At 40.3% G+C, this 20,665-nt stretch overlaps 1 protein-coding gene across 1 annotated transcript in view; it reads right to left on the reverse strand.

The window, feature by feature from the left end:
• Nucleotides 1–2,597: 2,597 nt before the first annotated feature.
• DPY19L1 (dpy-19 like C-mannosyltransferase 1) overlaps nucleotides 2,598–20,665 on the reverse strand; it is a 97,690-nt gene continuing 79,622 nt past the window's right edge. The window contains exons 15-22 of the mRNA XM_044656797.1: nucleotides 19,616–19,687; nucleotides 18,824–18,873; nucleotides 16,588–16,612; nucleotides 14,235–14,354; nucleotides 12,422–12,596; nucleotides 6,915–7,014; nucleotides 3,520–3,645; nucleotides 2,598–2,758 (exon numbers count right to left, since the gene is read on the reverse strand). Coding sequence (XP_044512732.1) covers nucleotides 2,599–2,758; nucleotides 3,520–3,645; nucleotides 6,915–7,014; nucleotides 12,422–12,596; nucleotides 14,235–14,354; nucleotides 16,588–16,612; nucleotides 18,824–18,873; nucleotides 19,616–19,687 — 828 coding nt within the window. The 3' untranslated portion in view covers nucleotide 2,598. The remainder of the gene's footprint in view (nucleotides 2,759–3,519; nucleotides 3,646–6,914; nucleotides 7,015–12,421; nucleotides 12,597–14,234; nucleotides 14,355–16,587; nucleotides 16,613–18,823; nucleotides 18,874–19,615; nucleotides 19,688–20,665) is intronic.

Consider the following 20,665-nt stretch of genomic DNA (forward strand, 5'->3'; position numbering starts at 1 on the left):
CTACCCCTCTCTCCTCGATTCTTCCCAGTTCTGTGTGGTTTCTGAGAGCTTCTTCAAACCCTCCCAGTTCCTTTGCTCTTCTTCTCAGATGTTACTCTTGCCCCATTCTAACCTAATCTTGTTTTATTGGGACTCTTGCAATACATATATATATATAAACAAACAAACCAAACACCTAGGAAACACAACTTGGAGACAATTGGCAGATTATAAAACTGGAAAAAAGCAAAAACTCCACCCTCAAGAGCTGCTGGGATGCACAAAAAGCTTTCTATTTGATGACCCAGGCCCAGGAGGTTTTCAGGCTTCAGCCTCCAAAAAACAGTTGTTGGTGGAGTTGTCTGAGGCTTTGCTCTGGTTTGGTTTGTTATTGGTGAAATGAGCGTGGTCCTTTCACCATGTTCTGGGATACGTCTTTGTTCTGAGAGAGCTGTTCACTGGGAGGAAGAAGAGGAAGACAAGGCAACTCCAAAAACCAGCCCCAGGAATGCAACAAGAGATCACACTGAAGTCAGGCTTGGAGTTCATGAGTCAACCACCTTGGAGCCTGGGAAGCCAAAAGACAAGTCAGTGTTGTCCTCCAGGACAACAACAGGCTTGGACTGCCTCAGGCTCATGGAGAGAACACTGGATAATTGGAGATGTTTGTTCCCAAAAATATGATTTGCTCACAATTTAGAGTCTTTAAAGGGTAATCATTTTGGGGGGAGGAGGTGATGGTCATAGTTTACAAAAATGAGCCTTTCCAAATTAAGCATAACTCATTTAAAGCAGCATTTCAAAATGAATTGTGATCATAAGGCAAATAATACTGTTTGTTCATCCTTTGCATTAAAATTATAGTAAAAAAACCCAAATGAAGCCAACTCAAATTTTCTATAAGAGAAAATAGTAAAAAAAAAATAATCCTGTCATCCCTCTTTTACTTTTGTATCTTAAAAACAAAACATAAAACCTGTACCACTAACAAGACAAAATGAGCCCTGAATGGTCATTTTGGTTTTAAAGCTGTCATTTGAATATTGAGAAAGAATCAATGGACACTGTCCTATTTTTAAAATCAAGTTCTGGGCCTGAAAATGACCCAGAAGAAGTGCCTAGCCTGGGCCACAGTAGGGAAACAGCAGTTTTTTCACTGATCCAAAATTTCTGATCACCACAAAAGCCCATCACCTTAGGACCAATTTTTTTCCCCCTGGTGGCACTAGACATTTGCAGATCAGGGACCTCAATGACTTCAGACTAAATTCTCAACAAGTCAGAAGGGAATGAGATGATGTATGGTGGGCATGAGCAAGTGGCAGCCTCCCGTCAGAGTGACTTATATGAGAAATGGCATGAAGGACACTAGAGAGAAGAGCTGGTCATGTAACCTGAATGAAGAGTAACAGATGAACAGTTTAGAAGGTACAATGGCCCACCCATGCCCAGGAAAAGACCAAAAAAAAAGGCTTTCACATACTGGGTAGATTCCTTAGGAAGAACTGCTCGAGAACATGATCAAGAATTGCACAGGGTGAGAGAACACCAAAGAGTGGTGATCCGCATCAATGGATGTAATTCCCACACTGATGAAATCACAACTCTTAATACATGTCTAAATTCATAAAAAATGTTGTGACACTTTGATTATGTGTAGATATTAAAAGAATATCACCAGATATTATTGTTACAATAAAACTGCATATCTGGTCAAAGAGCTTAAGAGTTCAAATTTTACTACAGAATATATTTGGAGACTTTCAAGATTTTTTTTGCCCTTATTGCAACTAAAAATATAGTAAGCTTAAAAATGGTTAAAAAACCATGAAAAATATTTAGTACATTGAAAAGGTAAAAAAAAATATTTACATGATTACGAGGAATAAGCGAGTTCTCAGAAGTAGAGAAATCTTACCAAAATTCAGGTAACAAGTTAAAAGAGGGAGAGAGAAATGAGTTATAACATTTTAAGGAACCTTTGGCTAAATGAGACAATGCTCAGGGGAAAATCATAGTTACTAAGCAAAGGGATTTGAATGAAATAAAAGGCAGGCAACTCTGGACTACTTGTGGCAATGGGAAATAGAGAGCATAAGAAAAATCATGGAATCCACAGGAATCCTAGAAGGCTCTAGTTAGGTCCCTTCCTGGATGCTTGACCAATTCCTTCTACTAGAGCTCCTGCCCACCAGTCAAAGCCACAGCCTGGAATTCTCTCATTTTCCTCTTGCCCTGTTCACCTTCTAGTAGCAAAGAGTGATAAGGACTGGAATTGCCCCAGGATAAAGAGGTGAAGCAGGACTGAGAGCCCTGTAGACCCTCAAACTGGCCCCATTTCAGGAGCTACAACTTGGCCACTTCCACTTGTACCACGCAAGTCCCTTAAAAACTCTATTTTTGTAGGACAGATATTTGTCCAAGTGATATGTAAGCAGATGATCATTTGCATAGCAAATTTCAAGGGCATGACTTTAACAGAAACTATGAAAGGAAGGTAAAAGCAGTTATTATCTGTTGAGATGTAAATTCAAATGATCTTAATATATGAGTTAATAGCAAAAGGTTAAACAACAATTTCTAATGTGGTTCTTTCCACTATAGCGGTTTAGGTAGCATTCATCGTTCTTTAATAACTTCCAAGACTTTGTAAATTCTGTTTTGGAATATGGTGGGGAAATGAGGTCTTGAGTCCTTTACCAAGAGACTGCATAAAGGAGTTTTGCCAGCATTGGAAGGATCTTCCACATCCCAGATCTCGGGCATGCTGCAACCAGGCCTAAAAAAAAAAAATGATTGCACGGGTTAAAAACTTACACACACACACACACACACACACACACACACACACACACACACACAATTTGGGAGTCAGGAAACCCAGGACCTAGTCTCATCTCTAGCATAAATGTGCTATGTGATTTAGAGGAAAGACATTTTAACTAATCTGTAAAATGAGAGGGTTATTTCAGAGACCCTAAAGTATTTCCTACATCTATTGTCATCCATACGTGTCTATGGCACACATAGATATGAACACACATATGTGTATGTGTGTATTTATATGTATATTATATTTAAGAAAACACACTAGAATTTGAAAAAACATCTCTGTGGCCCATTGAAATGCCAGATTTTCAGCCTGGACTGCTTTAAAAAATCATCTGTGAGAAAATTGTAGTGATATTTCCTGATTTCTGTTAACTTCAAGGACTCTCTCGAGCAAACACATATCCAAATAAAAGTTAAGAAAAATCAAAGACAAGTATCGTTTTAAAATTTGGGACTCTGTGCCAATACTAGAGAACAAAAAGTACAGATACTATGAAAGTAGAAAACATTTTAAATATAAACTTTTTAAAAGCCGACTGCAAATCAATTTAGCTAAATGGAACCTCTTTACTTAAATTTTTCCCAGAATATTAAGTGAATTTGACATATAATGCTGCCAATGCACTGGGCAATGCAACACTATTGACAGATTAAATGAACATTTTACAGTTCAATGAACCTAGGATAGTAATTGTATTAAATACTCACTTGGTTCTTCTTACACACCACGATTCTTCTAGAATGTAATAGTTCACTCTTAATTTGAATAATGCCTGCTTCACTTCTTCCGCTGTTTTTCGACTATACATTGAGTAAACAATTTTTGTTCTTGCCCTTTAAAAATAATTAATCATGCAAAAAGTTTTTCAGATTAAAAAAATTTAAAGAAACAATTAAAAGCTACATTTATATTTTTAAAAAAAGATAACCCTTTCCTCCATCCTTGTCAAAAAAGTCCAATCAATAAGCTGAAATGCATGCTGGTTTTCCTCTCGTCCTCTGCAAAGCAGAGAAAATAAAGGTTCTGGAACAGAGAAGGATGGATAAGGAGAACAGCTCATGTGTGAGTCCACAGCGGCAGGCACAGACCAAGGCGGAGAGCGAGAGAAGAAGCTCCCGGCTCGGGGTATCTGGGCAGTCTGTGGGCAGAGCAGCTCAGGGGTCCTCCCATGGCTTCCCAGAGGGCAGGCGGCGCGTCAGAAGACGCGGCACTCAGGCTGGTTCTCTTTCTATGGGACCAGGTGACTGATCTGGGTGTCTGGGAATACCTCCTATGGAGAGAGCCATTTCTCAGAGTCTGTATGTTATCCGTAAACAAAAAGGGGAGGACACTGAGCTTGTGAAGAGAGAGTCACTGGGAGTTTTCTGTATATAGACCAAGTAGGCTTTAGGAAGATAAGCATCGCCCCAGGCTCTCCAGGAATTTACCCCTAAATGATACGGATTACAAGATGCATGGACAGACCACTGGGTCTCGAATCAGGAAGACCCTGAGTTCAAATCTGACTTCAGAAACCAGCTGTGTGACCCTGGGCAAGTCACTTCACATTGTTGGCCTCTGTTTCCTCAATTGTAAAATGGGGAATAAGAACAGCATCTACCTCATGAGGCTGATGTGAAGTTTAGATAATATAATAGTTGTGGTAATCACTATATACATGCTAGCTCTTATTATTTCTCATGATTATAATGATTATTCAGCCTGCTTCAGGTGCTCAGTTATAAAAGTTTCTCAATAATAAAAGCAATTACTTCTCAGTTATTGTGAGAATCAAATAAGACAATTTTTGTAAAGCACTTTGAACATCTTAAATTGCCCTAAAAGTGCTAGTTATTATTATTGTTATGAATGGCAACACCTTCATTCTTTGATAAATGCCCCCAAGGATGCTCAATGATTGCCTCAACACAAAAAATTCCCCCATCTACACCAGTGACCCCCAAAGTGGGCACCACCGCCCCCTGGTGGGTGCTACAGCAATCCAGGGAGGCGGTGATGGCCACGGGTGCATTTATCTTTCCTATTAATTGCTATTAAAATTAAAAAAATTAATTTCCAGGGGGCTAAGTAATCTTTTTTCTGGAAAGGGGGCGGTAGGCCAAAAAAGTTTGGGAACCCCTGGTCTACACGGTCTTCTCTGGGCTTCCTCTCCAAAGGCCTCCTGGACATCACCAGCCAGAGATCCCACCGTGAAACAGGATTGGAATGGAGCTCTTTGGGCTTCCCTGCCTCCCTTCCCAGGGTCCTGTCTCTCCTTTGTTATAATAATACTCTCTACTAGATGTATGTAGATGAAGTATAGAGAGAGGGTGACACCTCTCTCCTTTATAACAGTGCCCAGGCAGGATCCTTTAGGTCAATGGATGACTTATCACCTGGGGTTGATTGATATTATATAATGGGCTCTTTAGCTTGGTAACCTTGGTATCTGACTGCATCTCTCTCTTCCCAAAGAAGCTATGAATAACCACTTCAGGAAGGTACTTTAAACTTTGATTGTATTTAAACCAAGAAGGATAATGGGATTGGATAGAGGTATTGGGAGGCGCTAATTAATTTGGTAATGATGACTCTCTAAACTGTAGGCAAGTAAATGAATTAGGATGGTTAGCTTCTCTCTGGTCCAGCCTGGCCACAGCCACACCAGAGTGGGCAAACTGCTGTAGATGTTTCAGCTTCTTCTTTATAGATGATATGCCTAACCAGTTTGAGATATCCACCCCTTTCCAGCCTCTTCTTCTTCTCCTGCCCACTTCCCGGATTCCTCCCGGGCCCTGGGAAACCTGGATAACTAAGATGATTGACTTCCTAATACCATGGGGCAGCAGAATCAGAGATGGTGGTCTGGGTACAGGTTGTTGATGTTACAGGAACACACAGGAGGAGCTTGCAAGGATGAGTCTGCAAGTCTCAATCCCACAAAAGACCAGGATCCACTGATCTCAGGTCTCAAGGAAAGAAAGAACCCCCCTTCCAGGGCTGCCAGGGTGGTTTTATACCCCCCTGGGCCAACTGCCCTCTCCTGTGTCCACATGGCCCCTGGGAACAGTCCAACATCCAGCGGATCCACCTGTCGATCACAGTGTGGACTCCTGGCTCCCAGAGATTCAATATAACACCTTTCATTGGCCCAGATGGAGAAGCCCAGCCACCTCTGAGACTCCCTCCAAATCTAAGCACCTGCCAGATGCTCCCTTCTCTGTCCCTGCCTCGTCTGCTGCGTCTTCCCACTGCTTGGGTGCTTCCAGGCTCGGCTCTCCTCCACCTTTACAGGGGCTCAGCCAGGCCCTCCCAGGACCCCAGGGGCCATCCCTCCCTCTGCCCTGTCACAGAGGCCAAACCAACGGCCTGGAGACAGAAGGTGGGATGTTCTGATTCTGCCTTTATGAATCCTTCCCTCCCTCCCAACCACCTGAAGTCCTCCAGCCTCCTCTCCTCAGGGAGCCCCCCGCACCCTTTCCAAGTCATCATCTCCCTTTTGGCGGCTGCTATTAAGGGCAGTTTCATGTTGTGGAAAATGGCCTGGACTGCAGTATTTCCTGTGCGATGACCATTCTGGTTCTTAATGGGGCAGGAATCCAGCCCTCACACGTTCACTCCATTTTTGCTAGGCGGCAGTATTTGGGGAAGACGGAACATCCTCCGTCCGCTTTCCATCTTCCTCACCACGGCTGCCCTTTCTTCCCCCGGCTGCCTCCCTGCTGCCTCAGAGGAAACCTAGTTTAAGAGGTCAGAAGTGCTCTGACCTCATCAGGCCCCCTTTAGCAAAGGCAGCCCCCAGCGCATCCCTGCCTTAGAGAGGACCATCTCTGGGACGGGGGTGGCTGCCTGGCCCTACTCAAAGCCTTTCTGACAAAGCTCAGCCTGGGCTGGCCTTGGCTTCACCTACATACCACAGTGAGAAGATGGAATGTGTCAAAAGCCTTGGAATCAGGGTCTTCAATGGGTCTTCGTATGCAATTCTAATTCTAGGAAATATTAAGGTAACAAAAATGTGCTCCACAGAGCCCCCTGCACTGCAGGCCTTTAGATTCTGGCATCCAGAGACAAGACGCAGATTCTGTTACTCTGTGGAGGGATAACATGAAACTGGACCACTGACCTCAAGCCTGCATCTTCATAATGTGGGTGATTCACGACGGGGCGGAGGGCGGAAAGCTTGACGCTCGCCATCGTAGGCATGGCACCAGCAAAAACAGCATCTGAAAAGAGGTCACTAGAGATCAGTCTCCAGAGGAAACCATCTCAGCTCTGCCTATAGATTCACAATCTTTTCCTTTTAAGTGAAACAAAACTTTTAACTTCTAGCAATACCAGACTTTAAACTATATTATAGGGCAGGAAATATCAAAACTATCTGGCACTATAGTCGAATACAATGGAATTCTCTACTAGCAGCCATGCAATGACCCAGGACAATTCTGAGGGACTTATGAGGAAGGATGTTATCTGCATCCAGAGGAAGAACCGTGGGAGCAGAAATGCGGAAGGAAAACAAATGCTTGATCACGTGGTTCGATGGGGATAGGATTGGGGATGTAGACTCTAAACGATCACCCTAGAGCAAATATTAATAAAATGGAAATAGGTTTTGAACAATGATACATGTAAAACCCAGTGGAATTGCCCATTGGCTATGGGAGGGGGGAGGGAGGAGGGGAGAGAAAGAACATGAATCATGGAACCATGGAAAAATATTCTAAAGTAATTAAATAAGTAAATTTTAAGGGGGAAAAAAGCTATCTGGCACTGCCTAAGAAACAGGAAGGTAGGTCAGTGGAGCGGGCAGACATACAAAAAACAGTAGTAAAAGATGATCATAACCTTGAATTTGACAAAAATATAGATCTGGGCTATTGGGATAGAAATCACCACTTAATAAAAATGGCTGAGACAACAGGAATGTTGTTAGGCAGAAACTAGGTATAAACCAATATTTTACGACAGTGATGGGCAAACTTTTTAAAAGAGGGGGCCAAAGGAAAGGAAATGCTCATCTGTCAGTCGGTTTCTAAGGCAACTCTTTTGAAGTTTCATTGTATTGTATCCTACTCATTGTATTTGTCAGATTAGAAATAATGTTGGGAGGCTGGATAGAACATTTCAGGGGGCCAATCTGGCCCACAGGCCCTGGTTTGCCCATCACTGTCTTACAACATTTGCTAAGATAAGATCAAACTGGAAAAATGATCCAGACTTATAAGGAGATATCATAAGCAAATTAGAGGAGCAGGGGAAATATTACCTATCAGATTTACAGAGAGGAGGAATTTATGAGTAAACAAGAGGTGAAGAGCATTGTGAGATGTAAAATGGAGAAGTCTGAGTACATTAAACTGAACAATTTTGCATAAATAAGACAACTGTTGCCTAGATTAGAAGGAAAGCAAAAGAACTTTTAAAATTTATTATGCTTGAGTTAATATGGAGTAGAAGTATGACACTGCCACTCATTTCTTTTATAATATAAGGAAACAATAAAATTCACATTACAGAAATTAATGGGGTTTAAGGAAGCTAGCACTGGAACTGAATTTTTTTTAATGAATATCAAGACTATTTTTGGAAAGCACAATTTCGACACTAAAGATCTCATGTGACTAAAAGATGATGCATATTTTGTTGCTTATCTTTACTATCGTGGAAACTAATATTGAAAAAAATAGGATCCAACTGAAGAAAAATGGGACCTGGACAAATCAGACCTATTCCCTCAGGTCCAGAAGAGCACACAGAAGATTTTCAGGCAAACGAATATGTACTGTGTGGGGTGGCCAATTCATGGCAGTAGAGTCCCGAATAGTACTTTAGTATCTATCTATGAAGGCAAAATCAAAAGGGAAAAAAGCCCAGGATGAATATACTGATGCTATGATTTTAATTTCCTCTTAACAACCTAAAACATAAAAAATCCTTTTCTGACAGAGCAAATGAATTAAATATAAATGTCACTTGTGAATTCCAATTCTTACTCTGAATCAAGCTGATCCTTTTAGTTTAGACATAAGTTTTGTCTTTTGGTAAAGAGAAAAGCAAATGGCCATAATAAGTAATGAGACGCTGGCTGTACTCCCACACTTCAGAAATGGGTCTTTAGTGAGAGAAGAAATGCCCATAACAGAAATATGGTATTTTCCATTTAGCTCTCTGCTTAGAGATCTTGTTGCTATTTCACTTACACAAATGGCACCCAAGTAAACAACAATCTTACATAATTGTACACTAAACTCAATTTTTGGATAATTACCATGTTTGTGAGTATGTCTGGATAAATTTACACTACTAATTTAAATTCTCCATAAATTGTATTTCCTAGTTCTATTAGAGGGGGAAAACGTTGCAAGCAAAGTGGCTATTGTTAGAAATAATTTTTGAGCACCCAAGATAACTTCATTATGCTCTTATTTGTATAAATATCTCAACTACTCTAGAAATAATAATAATAATAAATCTTGCCCATAAAGGTCTTAGCTAGTCAGATCCTTAAAGTCACATACTTCTTATGTTGCCTATAGACATAAAATCTACTTAATTCAACAAACAAGTTCAATTCAACAAAACATTTACTGAGTACATTCTACATACAAGGCACTGGATATATGATTTCAGCATCTAGTTTCCTTCTTATCTTCTATCTCCCTTCTTTCTGGGGAAATAAAATGGATCCTTCCAACTGTCAATCCTACTATGGGTAAACAATGGAAAATTTAGTAAATGCACATAAAATTCTGGAATAACATGTAATATAAAACTCAAGTGTTGAATAAATTATATTCTAATTCTACTTATTCAACCAATTCAGTTTTTTGGGGTGAATAATGGACTATTTTCCATGAATGGATTTCTATTATACTTACAGAAAAGAATTCATCACCATAAGATTAACTTAACAATATGGAACTTGTGATCACTATTCTCAGAAATAAAGTACCTAAAAATAGGTATATAATTAGATTTTTTTAAAAATGAAATTAAACTTAGTCAAATAACATTTAATATACACATTTAATCTAAACTAAAATTTGAGTAACTACTAAAGGCAATTTTCAGAATATAACAAATTTATTCAAATTATTTTTTAAAAATTTTTCAGTGGGAGAATGCCTCAATTGGAGTTTCATAATCAAAGTTTAGTTCAAGAATTCAGTTCAAACACTTATTAGGCAATTATCATATATAAAACACTGTGTTAACTTTCATAAAAACAAGAATGAAAAACAATACTGTCCTTTGTCCTTAAGGAAGGTATAAGTTACGAGTTGTTTTTTTTTTTGGGGGGGGAGGCAGAATAGTAAAAGATACATATAAGTTTATATATTCTAAATACAAAGGAGAGATCAAAGAGAATAGAAGAACTTTCAGAGAGATTACATTTATTGATAAAAGGGAGGAGGAAATCAAGGAAAAGGAGGCATCCAGTACTGACCTTAGTCTTGAACAAAGCAATGTCAAATGGGGCCCATTCTGGTATGGGTGATAACAGAGGCAAATGTAGGGAAGTATAAGGGAGCAGGGAAAGATTGGGGGTGACTAGTAGTCCAGCCTAGCTGAAGGAGAATAAGGCTAAAAACTATGAGGTGAGCCTGTAGAAGGCATTGAACGTCACATTAAGGAGTCCATGTTTATTTGGTGAGCCATGGAAAAGTCGAAAAGGTGGGGGCAGCTGGGTATCTCAGTGGATTGAGAGCCAGACCCAGAGGTGGGTGGCCCTGGGTTCAAATCTGACCTTATATACTTCCTGGGTGACCATTGGCTAGCCCTTATCGCTCTTCTGCCTTGGAACCAATATACAGTATAGATTCTAAGACAGAAGGTACGGGTTTTAAAAAAAAAGTCAAAGTGATTGCTGCAGTCAGTAAAAAGAGACTTAGAGGGGAATCAGAAGACATGGGTGCAAATGATGGCTTTGCCACTTCTTCCCTGACTCACTTTGAGCAAGTCATTTGATCTCTGTGGCTCCATTTCCTTACCTGTAAGCTGGAGATAATAATATCTACACTATCTACTGAGCAGTGTGATTGCAAGGAAAGCACTTTGTAAATCTTAACGCTGCCTCTGTTGAGCGTGGAAAGAATGAAACCAGAGCTGGGCATGCCAAGAGGCCTCTGGAGGTGGGTGGAGGACAGAGCCAAGGGCAGAGAGGACAGCTGGGAGGCTACTACAAAGCTCCAGGCCAGATGTCAGGCAGATCTGACAGGGGCAGTAAGGACATGAAGGATAAGAAAGAAATTGCGTGCCCAAGGAGAACTGCCAAGACCAACGGGATGGGGAAGGCAAGTCCAAGATGTTGTAAGCCAAGCGCCCCAGAAGAAGGATGGTCCTAAGGGCAGAAAAAGGGAAATCAGGAGGTGAAGATCTCTCAGGGGCTGTCTGTGGGATGTGAGGTATTAGAAAGAAAGCCAAGAGCAGTTGTCCCATAAACAGCTGTAAATATGGATCTAGAGAACAGGTCTGCAGAGATTTGGAGGTCAAAGGATTGCAGATTTGGAGCAAGAAAGGACCCAAGCAGAGATTTAGTCCAATTTTATTGAACAAAGAACCTGAAACCAGAGAGTATAAGTGAGTTGCCCAAGTTTACACAGACAGAGATTCCCCTTGACCACTCAGCCTCTTCTCATGCCCATGGGGATAATGATAAAAACTATGAGAGTGAAGGAGACGGTTAAGGGAGAAAATAAAGAGTAAAAATAGCAGGGGGGAAGAGTCTTGGGAATGGTCTACATTGAGGGGATGGACAGAAAATCCAACAAAGGAGTCCAAAGAACAGAGCCTGAGCAACAGAGAAGAACCAAGTCAGGGAAGCCAAGAGCATCAAGAAGTATCAACAGAACTACATAACTTCTGTTTCATCCCAACAGAAGCTCTTTCACCAACACAAATGAAAGCTTCTCAGAACTTAGACGAGTGGGGAGCTCAGACTCAGTGGCTGGTTCTTGCACAAATGGCTTCACTATGAAGCCAAGCTTTCCTGACTCCCTGACCAAAATCTCCACCCATTACACTGGCTGCTGCTTGAGGACCACATGAAGAATCTTCATCCATACTCAGCTCCCACATTGGTTACTCTTCAGCTTCTTCATCAACAACATGGAGGAAGGCATGGGAAGAGTTATGAAATCTGTAGATTTACAGGGAACAAGCTCACATAGTGGAAAATGGATATGAAAAGACAAGGATAAGGGTTGTTTTGTTTTGTTTTTACTAAACATAGTAAAGTTGCAGAAATATACATATATATTGAAAAATGCCAAATGGAGAACACCCAGCTTTGAGTAAACACAAGTGACAAGGGTCTAGGGGGGCTGGTAATGGAGTGCTATTAAGAAAAATGAAATAAGATCTTGAAAGCTGTAACAAAAGGGTGGCATGGGGAATCTGGATGAAAATTAGAAAATTTAAAATTGAAGAGCCATGTCAGCAAATGAATTACTATATGAACTTGTATTCTTTCCCCCCACACACACTTTTCTGAAAGTAAAATGGCCAATTCATTTGGTTTGGGAAAGCTTAGTAATGCTCACTCCTGGAAGGAAAGAAACAATCTTTGTGATCACGTTAGACAATCCCATGTGAAAAGACAAGGCATGATAGCACAAAGTAGCTTTTTACCTGGTTTGGTATTAAACTTGATCCATTCTATGAGTTCTTCCTGTGGCAAATTGCTAAACTCCCCGATGATGCTCCATTGGTGCTGCAGGTTGGCTGAGCCCTGCACTGACATGATGGCTAATACAGCAAACACGACCGTGCTGGGGTGCACTTTGCAATAGACCCATCCGAAGAGCTGGACCAAGAGAAAGAGCCGATCATTTTTAGGCGCCCAGCCTCCGCTCCTCCCTGAGCTGCCCCAGCCCTTCCTCTGATGCAGTCCCTGAGGGCGGGCAGACAAGCCTGGAGCAGGGCTCAGACGCACCTCCAACAGGGTGCTGCTGCTCCTCCCAAACACGTGCCTCAGGAAGCAGAGGGAGAAAGCAGATTTGCTGCATCCTAAGTTTGTGCCAACAGTGTCCAAAGGCAAATAGCAAAACTGCCCCAAAGAACAGGTCTTTGAGAGCAAGACAGACAAATGTGGGAACAGTGACAGCATTTCTAAAATCATGTACAGTCTAGTGGGATGAAGCATTGGGCTGGAGGACAAGAACATTCGAGGTTGTCACAGCCTGCGCCCCAATTCCCTCGTCTGTAAAACGGTGATGATAATCATCAGAGTGGCCGTGAGGCTCCAATAAGAAAGTGTACGGGACTGAAGGAGCAACGAGCACGCAGTACTGCTGTTTGTCTAGGACAACGTCTTTATTCTGAAAGATGCTGATAACAACTTGTAAGCAGAGCTAAGTGATGAATACGGGCCCTGTGGCACAAATTTAGAGAAGATGTGTCCCACATTCAAACGTCAAGTAGTCGCCAAAGTTGTTCTGTGCTCAGTACCGAAGACCAAAATCCAGGAGCAATGTTCTTATAATCATGATTAATATGCTTGGCAGTTTGATCTTAATATGCTTTTATCAACTCAAGGTAGCACGAGTAATGCACAAATCTAGCCGTCTACTATTATACCAAAAGGAATGTTTTCCAAGTAAAATACCTGCCTGTAAGTAAAAAAATAAAAACTGTCTTTCTCATGTAAATTCAAAGGTTGCTGTGTGGATTAACATAATACAGCTGCATAATATAGAACCACACTAATGATAAATTAATAAGAAAATCTGTCAGAAGGGGAAGATTGCTGTCTTTTTAAACCAAAAAACATGCCATTTTGAAGGCCTAAATCTGGAAGGGAGATGTGAGGTAGGGCTGCGGATACACACAATTCTTTTTTTTTCCTGACTAAATAAGATATAATTTAATACCATGAGCAATGGTAACAAACTATGGATTGGTAAAAGTCAAATTATTCAAACAAATTTGAAAAAAAAGTTTGAGTTTGTTCAAACAAGAAGTTAAAAATATTCTTTTTGGACCAGCTTTTCAAAGTAAGTTCCCCATTTCCCAATAGCTCTGCTTGTCAATCACACATACCAAATGCAGCTACTCTACCAGGTTTTATATTTTATGTAAATAGACCCAAAAAGCCATATTGGAGACTGTAAGAACGACAGAGAGCAAAGAGTAGTTCCTGGCCCCAACCATTTGTGTTCATGACCAGATTGTAAGACAATTGCCCTTTAGACAAAGAGAGAACAAGAAAAGCTCATGATGTGTACAAATTCTATATCTAAATGAAGAGGAAATGAAAAAGGAGTTATCCATGCCAGGTGGAATTTTATAAGGAAATGAGTAGAAAAAATGTAGAACATTTAAAATTGACAGTTATATGTTTTAATGGTTCAATAGTTTTTAAACTGGAGACCACTCAGTGATGAAAAATGGAGGTAATTTGTCATTGCTATTCTAATTCTAAAAGTTAAAAAAAAAAACTTACCTGTCTTGAGCAGATCAAAGAAGCCATGATACACATGTGTGGTGTCAGAAACAGTTTCAGTCGCATAATTAAAATACCAAGGACTGTATAAGCTAATAGTTGTAATGCATGATAAACCAACTGAAAAACAAAACATAAGAAACACACGTGTAAAATATGAAATAGTTTTAATTAATAGAGAAGTTTTTTAAAGAATTAAACTCTCATACTTTAAAAGAAATGGACTGTATGCTTAAAAAAGAATAGACTGTTTTTCTAAATTATTGCTCTAAAAGTAATACAATGCAAAACTCATTTGTTTAGTTCTTATTTGGTAAAAAATTATAATCTAGTTATTTAATTATGTCAAATAATTAATACTATCCAACTCAAACATACATTCTGCCAATAAACATTTCTGTCTTCACACCACTGTGTCTAAGGCCACCATTATTGCTAAGAAAGACCAGAAGGAACATGAGAGATCACATAATCCCGTGCCTTCCTTCACTTTACAAGTGATGGACCTCGGCCTCAGACAGGTTAAAGAGATCTTTTGATTGCAACATCAATAGGTTCAATCTTGATGCTATCATCAGAATCATAGAGAAATGGCAAGGAACAAAGGACTCGAATTCACCAGGACATTACTAATTCAGAAAGGCAACATTAGAGAAATGTGGTTTGCAAATACAACAATGCTGTCTTAGGAGGCCAAGTTTCAATTTATTAAAATCAGAGATTACATCAAACACTCTATTTAATCAGTTGTCACGCCGTATGATAACAAGCGTTTATCAAGGACTGGGATTAAGACGTACATGCCATGCTTCTTCGGAGATAACTGATGACTGCGTGGAGATAGTTAATACACTGATCTGAGAGATTGGGTCTCTTCACTCCTGAGCACCACAATTTGGGAAGGATAATGCACAGGCTATGGTTAATTCAGAGGAGGGGGAGCCTGAAAGCAATGACTTAAAATGATGCCCTTTAAGGGCAGGTTCTTTGAAGGACCTGAGAATGTTTACCCTGGATAGGAATGCTCGATGTTAGTCAACAGATATTTATCGGATGTTCATCATGAGCCAGGGATTTTGCTGAACACCAGCAACACAAGGAAAGGCAAAAATACAGCCCCTACCTTCAAGCTCACATTCTAATGGAAGGTACCATGTGAACAACTATGTACATACATGATATATTCAGAGTAGATGGAGACCATCTCAGAGGAAAGGCACTAGCAGTGGGATTTATGGGAGTTAGGGAAAGCCTCTTTGAAGAAGATGAAATTTGATTTAGTCTTTAAGAAAGCAGGAGAACCCAAAAGGTGGAGGGGAAGAGACAGAACATTCTAGATATGGTTAACAACCAGTGAAAAGACCCAAAGGCAGAAGATGGAGAGTCATGGGTAGGAAACAGAAAGACCAGGATCATTGGAATCATGGAAGATGTAGAGGGGAAGACTGGAAAGATAGAAAGGAACCAGATTATGAAAATCTTTAAAAGCCAAACAAAGGATATTCTATTTGATCCTCAACGTCATAGGGAGCCACTGGAGTTCAATGAATTGGGCAGAGGGCAAATTTGTGCTTAAAAATATCATGGTGGCAGCTGTGTGGAGGATGGACTAGAGGGAGAGAGATGTGAAGCAGGGAGACCACTCAACAGGCTACGGCAATAAGTCAGGCATGAGGTGAGTGAAGAGAAGGAGGTTTAGAAGAGAGAGTGTAAAGGCAGAAATGACAAGACTTTTCAAAAGTCTAAAAGACTGGCATGGGTTTATCCTCAGAGATTGAGCTGGGCCCAATGGGCAGAAGCTGTAAGGTCACATTTCATATGTATGTCACTAAGAAAGAAGTCCACTGATGATTAGTGCTGCCCTAAATTGAGTTTGTTACCATGATAGACACATTCTCCCCCACTGAAATTCTTCAGGCAGGGGCTGGGATAGGGATTTCACTTTGAGGTATAGGTTAGCCTACATGAATGTGGAGGCCCTTTCTGACCCCCAACATTTTATGGTTCATCAAAGTCAGACTGACCCATTCATCTCTACCCACAGCCACCAGAAGAGTGTGAACAATAAGGAAACCAGAGAGGCTCTTAGAACTTGCTCTGCTGGCAGAATACTAACTAAACGTCATTAAAATGAAACTCTTCAGAGCACATCAAATGAGGTTTAACAAATTAAAAGTCATGGCAATTACGCTATAATGTATTTTCATACATAGTGACAGTTCTCCAGGTCTCATGACAAGTCAGTAGATCCAGAAATTCTAACCTAGGGACTAATGATGACCATGTTTGCATAAATATTCTTACTTTAGCCATATAGATGAATTTAAAAATCTTATATACAGATATCATTTACCTCTCCGTGATCGAACTGGTGCTTTCTGGAATTTAAAAAGAATAGCATAATTAAATTATTAAAGGAATGACTAAATAAAAAGCTTCCTTATTACTGATTTTCTTTTGAAGAAAATGTCTGAAATAAAACTGCCTCATGTCAAACCATGAGCATAAAACACTAATTATAACCATTCAAAAAAACACATAAAATATAACTGTTGTCCTATCCCATATATAAGCTCTTGGATTAAATCAGCCACTTTCAGTTCCCAGATCAATTTAATTTCATTATTGCTTATTAGTGACATGGCACTGGGCAAGGTACTTTATCAGGGCCATGAGAGCAAAGCTGGGAGAAGTGAGTCTGAGGAGTCCTGGCTGCCATATTCCCTTTCTCAGAAGTTGCAGCATGAGATGCTACAGCAATTTCCTGGTTCTAGGATATTGAAAAGGAACCAGAGGTCCAATTCTGACTCTCCATGGACTCATGGTTTTGCAGAAGACACTCAGTGCTCAAGAGTCCCTTCCATTGCCATTCCACATACCTGCACGTCCATTCACAAAAATGGGGACAAAGTGGGAAAATGAAACTCTTTTGGCAGTGCTCCTCCTGCTACCAACACCATCTCTCTTTGATTTACAGACATATCACACATTAATGTTAACTACTTTCTCTCTTAACAGTCGGTCACATGGAGAACATTAAAGTAATGGCTCTAAATACGGTACTGGCTCTGTTTGGGCCAACATCTCCATCAAGGCCATGTCCTGGAGCTGCTCCAAGTAGCCATGCATGTCCTTCTACCTTTTCTCTGGGCTCCCCTGAAACAAGTGAACAGGAGAGGCAGGGAAGGCATGACCCTAGAGAAAGCCACAGCATGCCTCCTGGTCCTTACTCCTTTACCTGCCTCTCAATTTTCAAATGCTTTGGGCAGAGACAAAGTTATAACCAAAGCCAACTGCTGCTGAATGGACATTTATCTGTTCTCAGAAGAAATGACAGGGACCACAGCACCAAAGTTTGGGAGCTGCAAGGGAGGATCCTGAGAACTCATTTAATCCAACCCCGTATCTTACAAATGAGGAACTTGAAGCCCAGACAGCTTAAATGGCCCAAAGCACATGGATATTAAGGGGCAAAGCTAGAGGTTGAACCACAGTTCCTTGACTCTGACCCCCACCATCTTTTTACTGATCCTTGTATAAAATAGCCACATATGTGAAGTGGTCCACAATCCTCCAGAGGTACCAGAGCAATACGCAAGGCAACCTCCCTTTGGTTAGGCACTGGCTCACTTTTCTCTCTGTACCCCCAAGCCCAGCAGAGTGGCACAAGGAGGAGCTTAAAAAATGCATGTTGACAAACACAGGTATTGGAGAAGTAGTGAACAGTGGCAAAAAGTATGTAGATAGATTTGGCCTTGGAAAGTATCAAGCAGTTATGGAAAGCCAAATATGTGCAAAGCGTTGGGCTGGATGCTAAAAAACAGGACCCCACTTTTTCATTTCATAATACGGGTGGCTGCACAAAAGCCCTCTGAGGTAAGCAGAGCTGATAATAATTATTCAGGAACGTGAGGACAGAAGAGCTTGGATAACCACGGACGCATGGCTAGGAAGGGCTGGATGGCTCAAGCTCACACCACTGCCCCTCATCGCATGTGCCCCATGTCCTCCTCTTCCAAAAAACAAGTAGGAAGAGTTCAGAAATCCATGGTTTTGCTATTTCTTTCATAGGAAGATAAGGGCCAGAAATGAGAGTCTGGCAAAGGAATGGGAAGCTTTGGTTTTTGTTATGTTTATCACTGTACAAGAAGTTTAGAGGTGAGACTTCAGGCTAGGCTGAGGGACAGCAAGGTCCAATAGAGAACCAGCCTCAGAGTCAAAAAGCCCTGGGATCAAGGTCCATCTCTGATATGCTCTGGCTGTGTGACCCTGGACCAGTCACTGAAATACTCAGCTCCCCGGGGACCTCTCAAAGGTCCTAAGTGACAGAACAGGGGCTCATGTGCAGTGGGAAAGGAAGTTTCCCAGATAGGAATCCTTGAACTTGGATGAAATCACAGGTTTGGGACAAAGGGGGTGGGGAAGTATGATGAGACAGAAAAAAGCAAGTAGATATGAGTAAATAAAGGAAAGAATAAGTTTAACTTAGAAATGAAAAGTGAATGACACAAAAACTGAATAACAAAATACTATATTTGTAGCAGAGGTTAATACAAGAATTAACATTTAAAAATGTATAATATATTTACCTCATATGTGTACGCTGCTTAGACAACACACACAAAATATCACTAACGGTCTGTGAATAAAATTTTTTGTCTCAGATTAATAACTTCAGAAAAAAACTTCTTTTACAGCATTTAAATTTTCTAAAGGAGAAAACTGCATAGTATGGAGATAAGAGACAATTCAGAACATGAAAGAGAAACTTTTAAAAAACAAGTGCTTTTCCATTTAATTACAAAATTGCTAGCTAGCTCAAGGGCTGATATTTCTAGGACTTAAGCACATCTTATCTCGATAAAAGAACTAGGAAAGATCTCCTTAAAATTCCATCAAATGATGAGTTTATCTCAAACTCCATCTTTAGAAACAATCTCACCATTTTCCCCAACCAGTCATTTTCTCCCCTCCTTTTGATATTTATAGCAATGGCAGCACCACTCTCCCAAGCCATGCAAACAGAAAAGTTTAGCATAGTCCTTGCCTCTTCTTTCATCCCAACTCGTAACCCATTAAGTGCCAAATTCTGTGAAGTCTACGTCCTTTAAATCTCCCCCACACTTTCCTCCTCCCTCCTTTCTATCCCTACTCCCCTCAGCTTGTTCAAGTTCTATCTATGTAACCCAATCAAGCTGGGGCAAAAAAAGGTAAACAAACTAGACTCCACAATGTCTATATGGGCTCAAATAAGGCTTTGGGGAATATGTGAAAGCTCAGAGGGGAAGACATGCAAAGAAAAGGCAAAAACAATGTGTAACAGATCTATAGACACTCAGTTACGTAGCTCTACCAAATTGATTCATAAAGTGCAAACCTACCTTTCTAACAATTGCTGCAAACACCACAAGGACAACGGGAAGTAGCAGGGTCCTTGTGTACCTCAATGGCGTCTGAAAATCAAAAAGGCATTTTAAGTTGGCTGATAATTTTATTTTACTTCATAAACAATGATCAAAATATGAAATTAAGCCAAAATAAAAGTTCCAGTATGGAAATTTAACAAACATACCAAGTCCTATTTTCCCACTAACTTCTAATAGGAAATTGAATATGCACATTCCTGTAGAAAAGTCTTCCCTAGTATAGGATTGAAAACATGACGCTAAATCTCTTTCCCAAGTACTTGTTGAGCTTAAAATAGAAACACCAGTGGCCTAAAAGATTACCATCCATTTTTAATTTTGCTGTTATTCTTTTTGACTTAACAGAATATGGAACTGAATGTAGCTTTCCTTGTATCATATAATTTTTAAAAATTACATTTGGAATGTTAAAGGTTTCACTACCTTTGAGATCTAACTCCAGTCCTTTCATTTGTGTCAAACACTTGCCCAGTCCTGATAACCAGGAATTGGACTAATAAACACAAAGGGATCCAGGGGAAACACCAATCAATGAAGAAGCTTTACCATGCCAAAGGGCAAAGATATTTTGAATTCCTTTACTGGAGGATTTGAACTCAGTCATTTACCTAAAAGCCAGAGCACTCTGAAAGCTTCTCTACCATCACGGGGAGAGATATGGCTCTGTACTGGTTCAGACCACTCTCACTGAAGAAATTCCACATCACTGAAGTATGGAACAGAAATCAATACTTACTTATTGTAATCTAGCTTTGCTGATGTTTTTGGTTATGTAGCATTCTGCTATAAAAAAAAAACTCTCAAAAAAGTATGGGCTTTGAAATGTCCAAAGTGCCCTTCACTCGTTTCTCCAACATCCTCCTAAAATCTATTTCCACAAAATAATCAATCACGCTGGCATCTGAAGCTCGAATCGCTTTAACAAAATTAATGTTCTCTAAAAGAATATTTACAAAGAGAACAAGAAACTGGCTTCAAGCATATCCTGTCTTGTAAGTAAAGCTC

The sequence above is a fragment of the Gracilinanus agilis genome, chromosome 1 (genome assembly GCF_016433145.1).
Source record: "Gracilinanus agilis isolate LMUSP501 chromosome 1, AgileGrace, whole genome shotgun sequence".
Lineage (NCBI taxonomy): Eukaryota > Metazoa > Chordata > Mammalia > Didelphimorphia > Didelphidae > Gracilinanus > Gracilinanus agilis.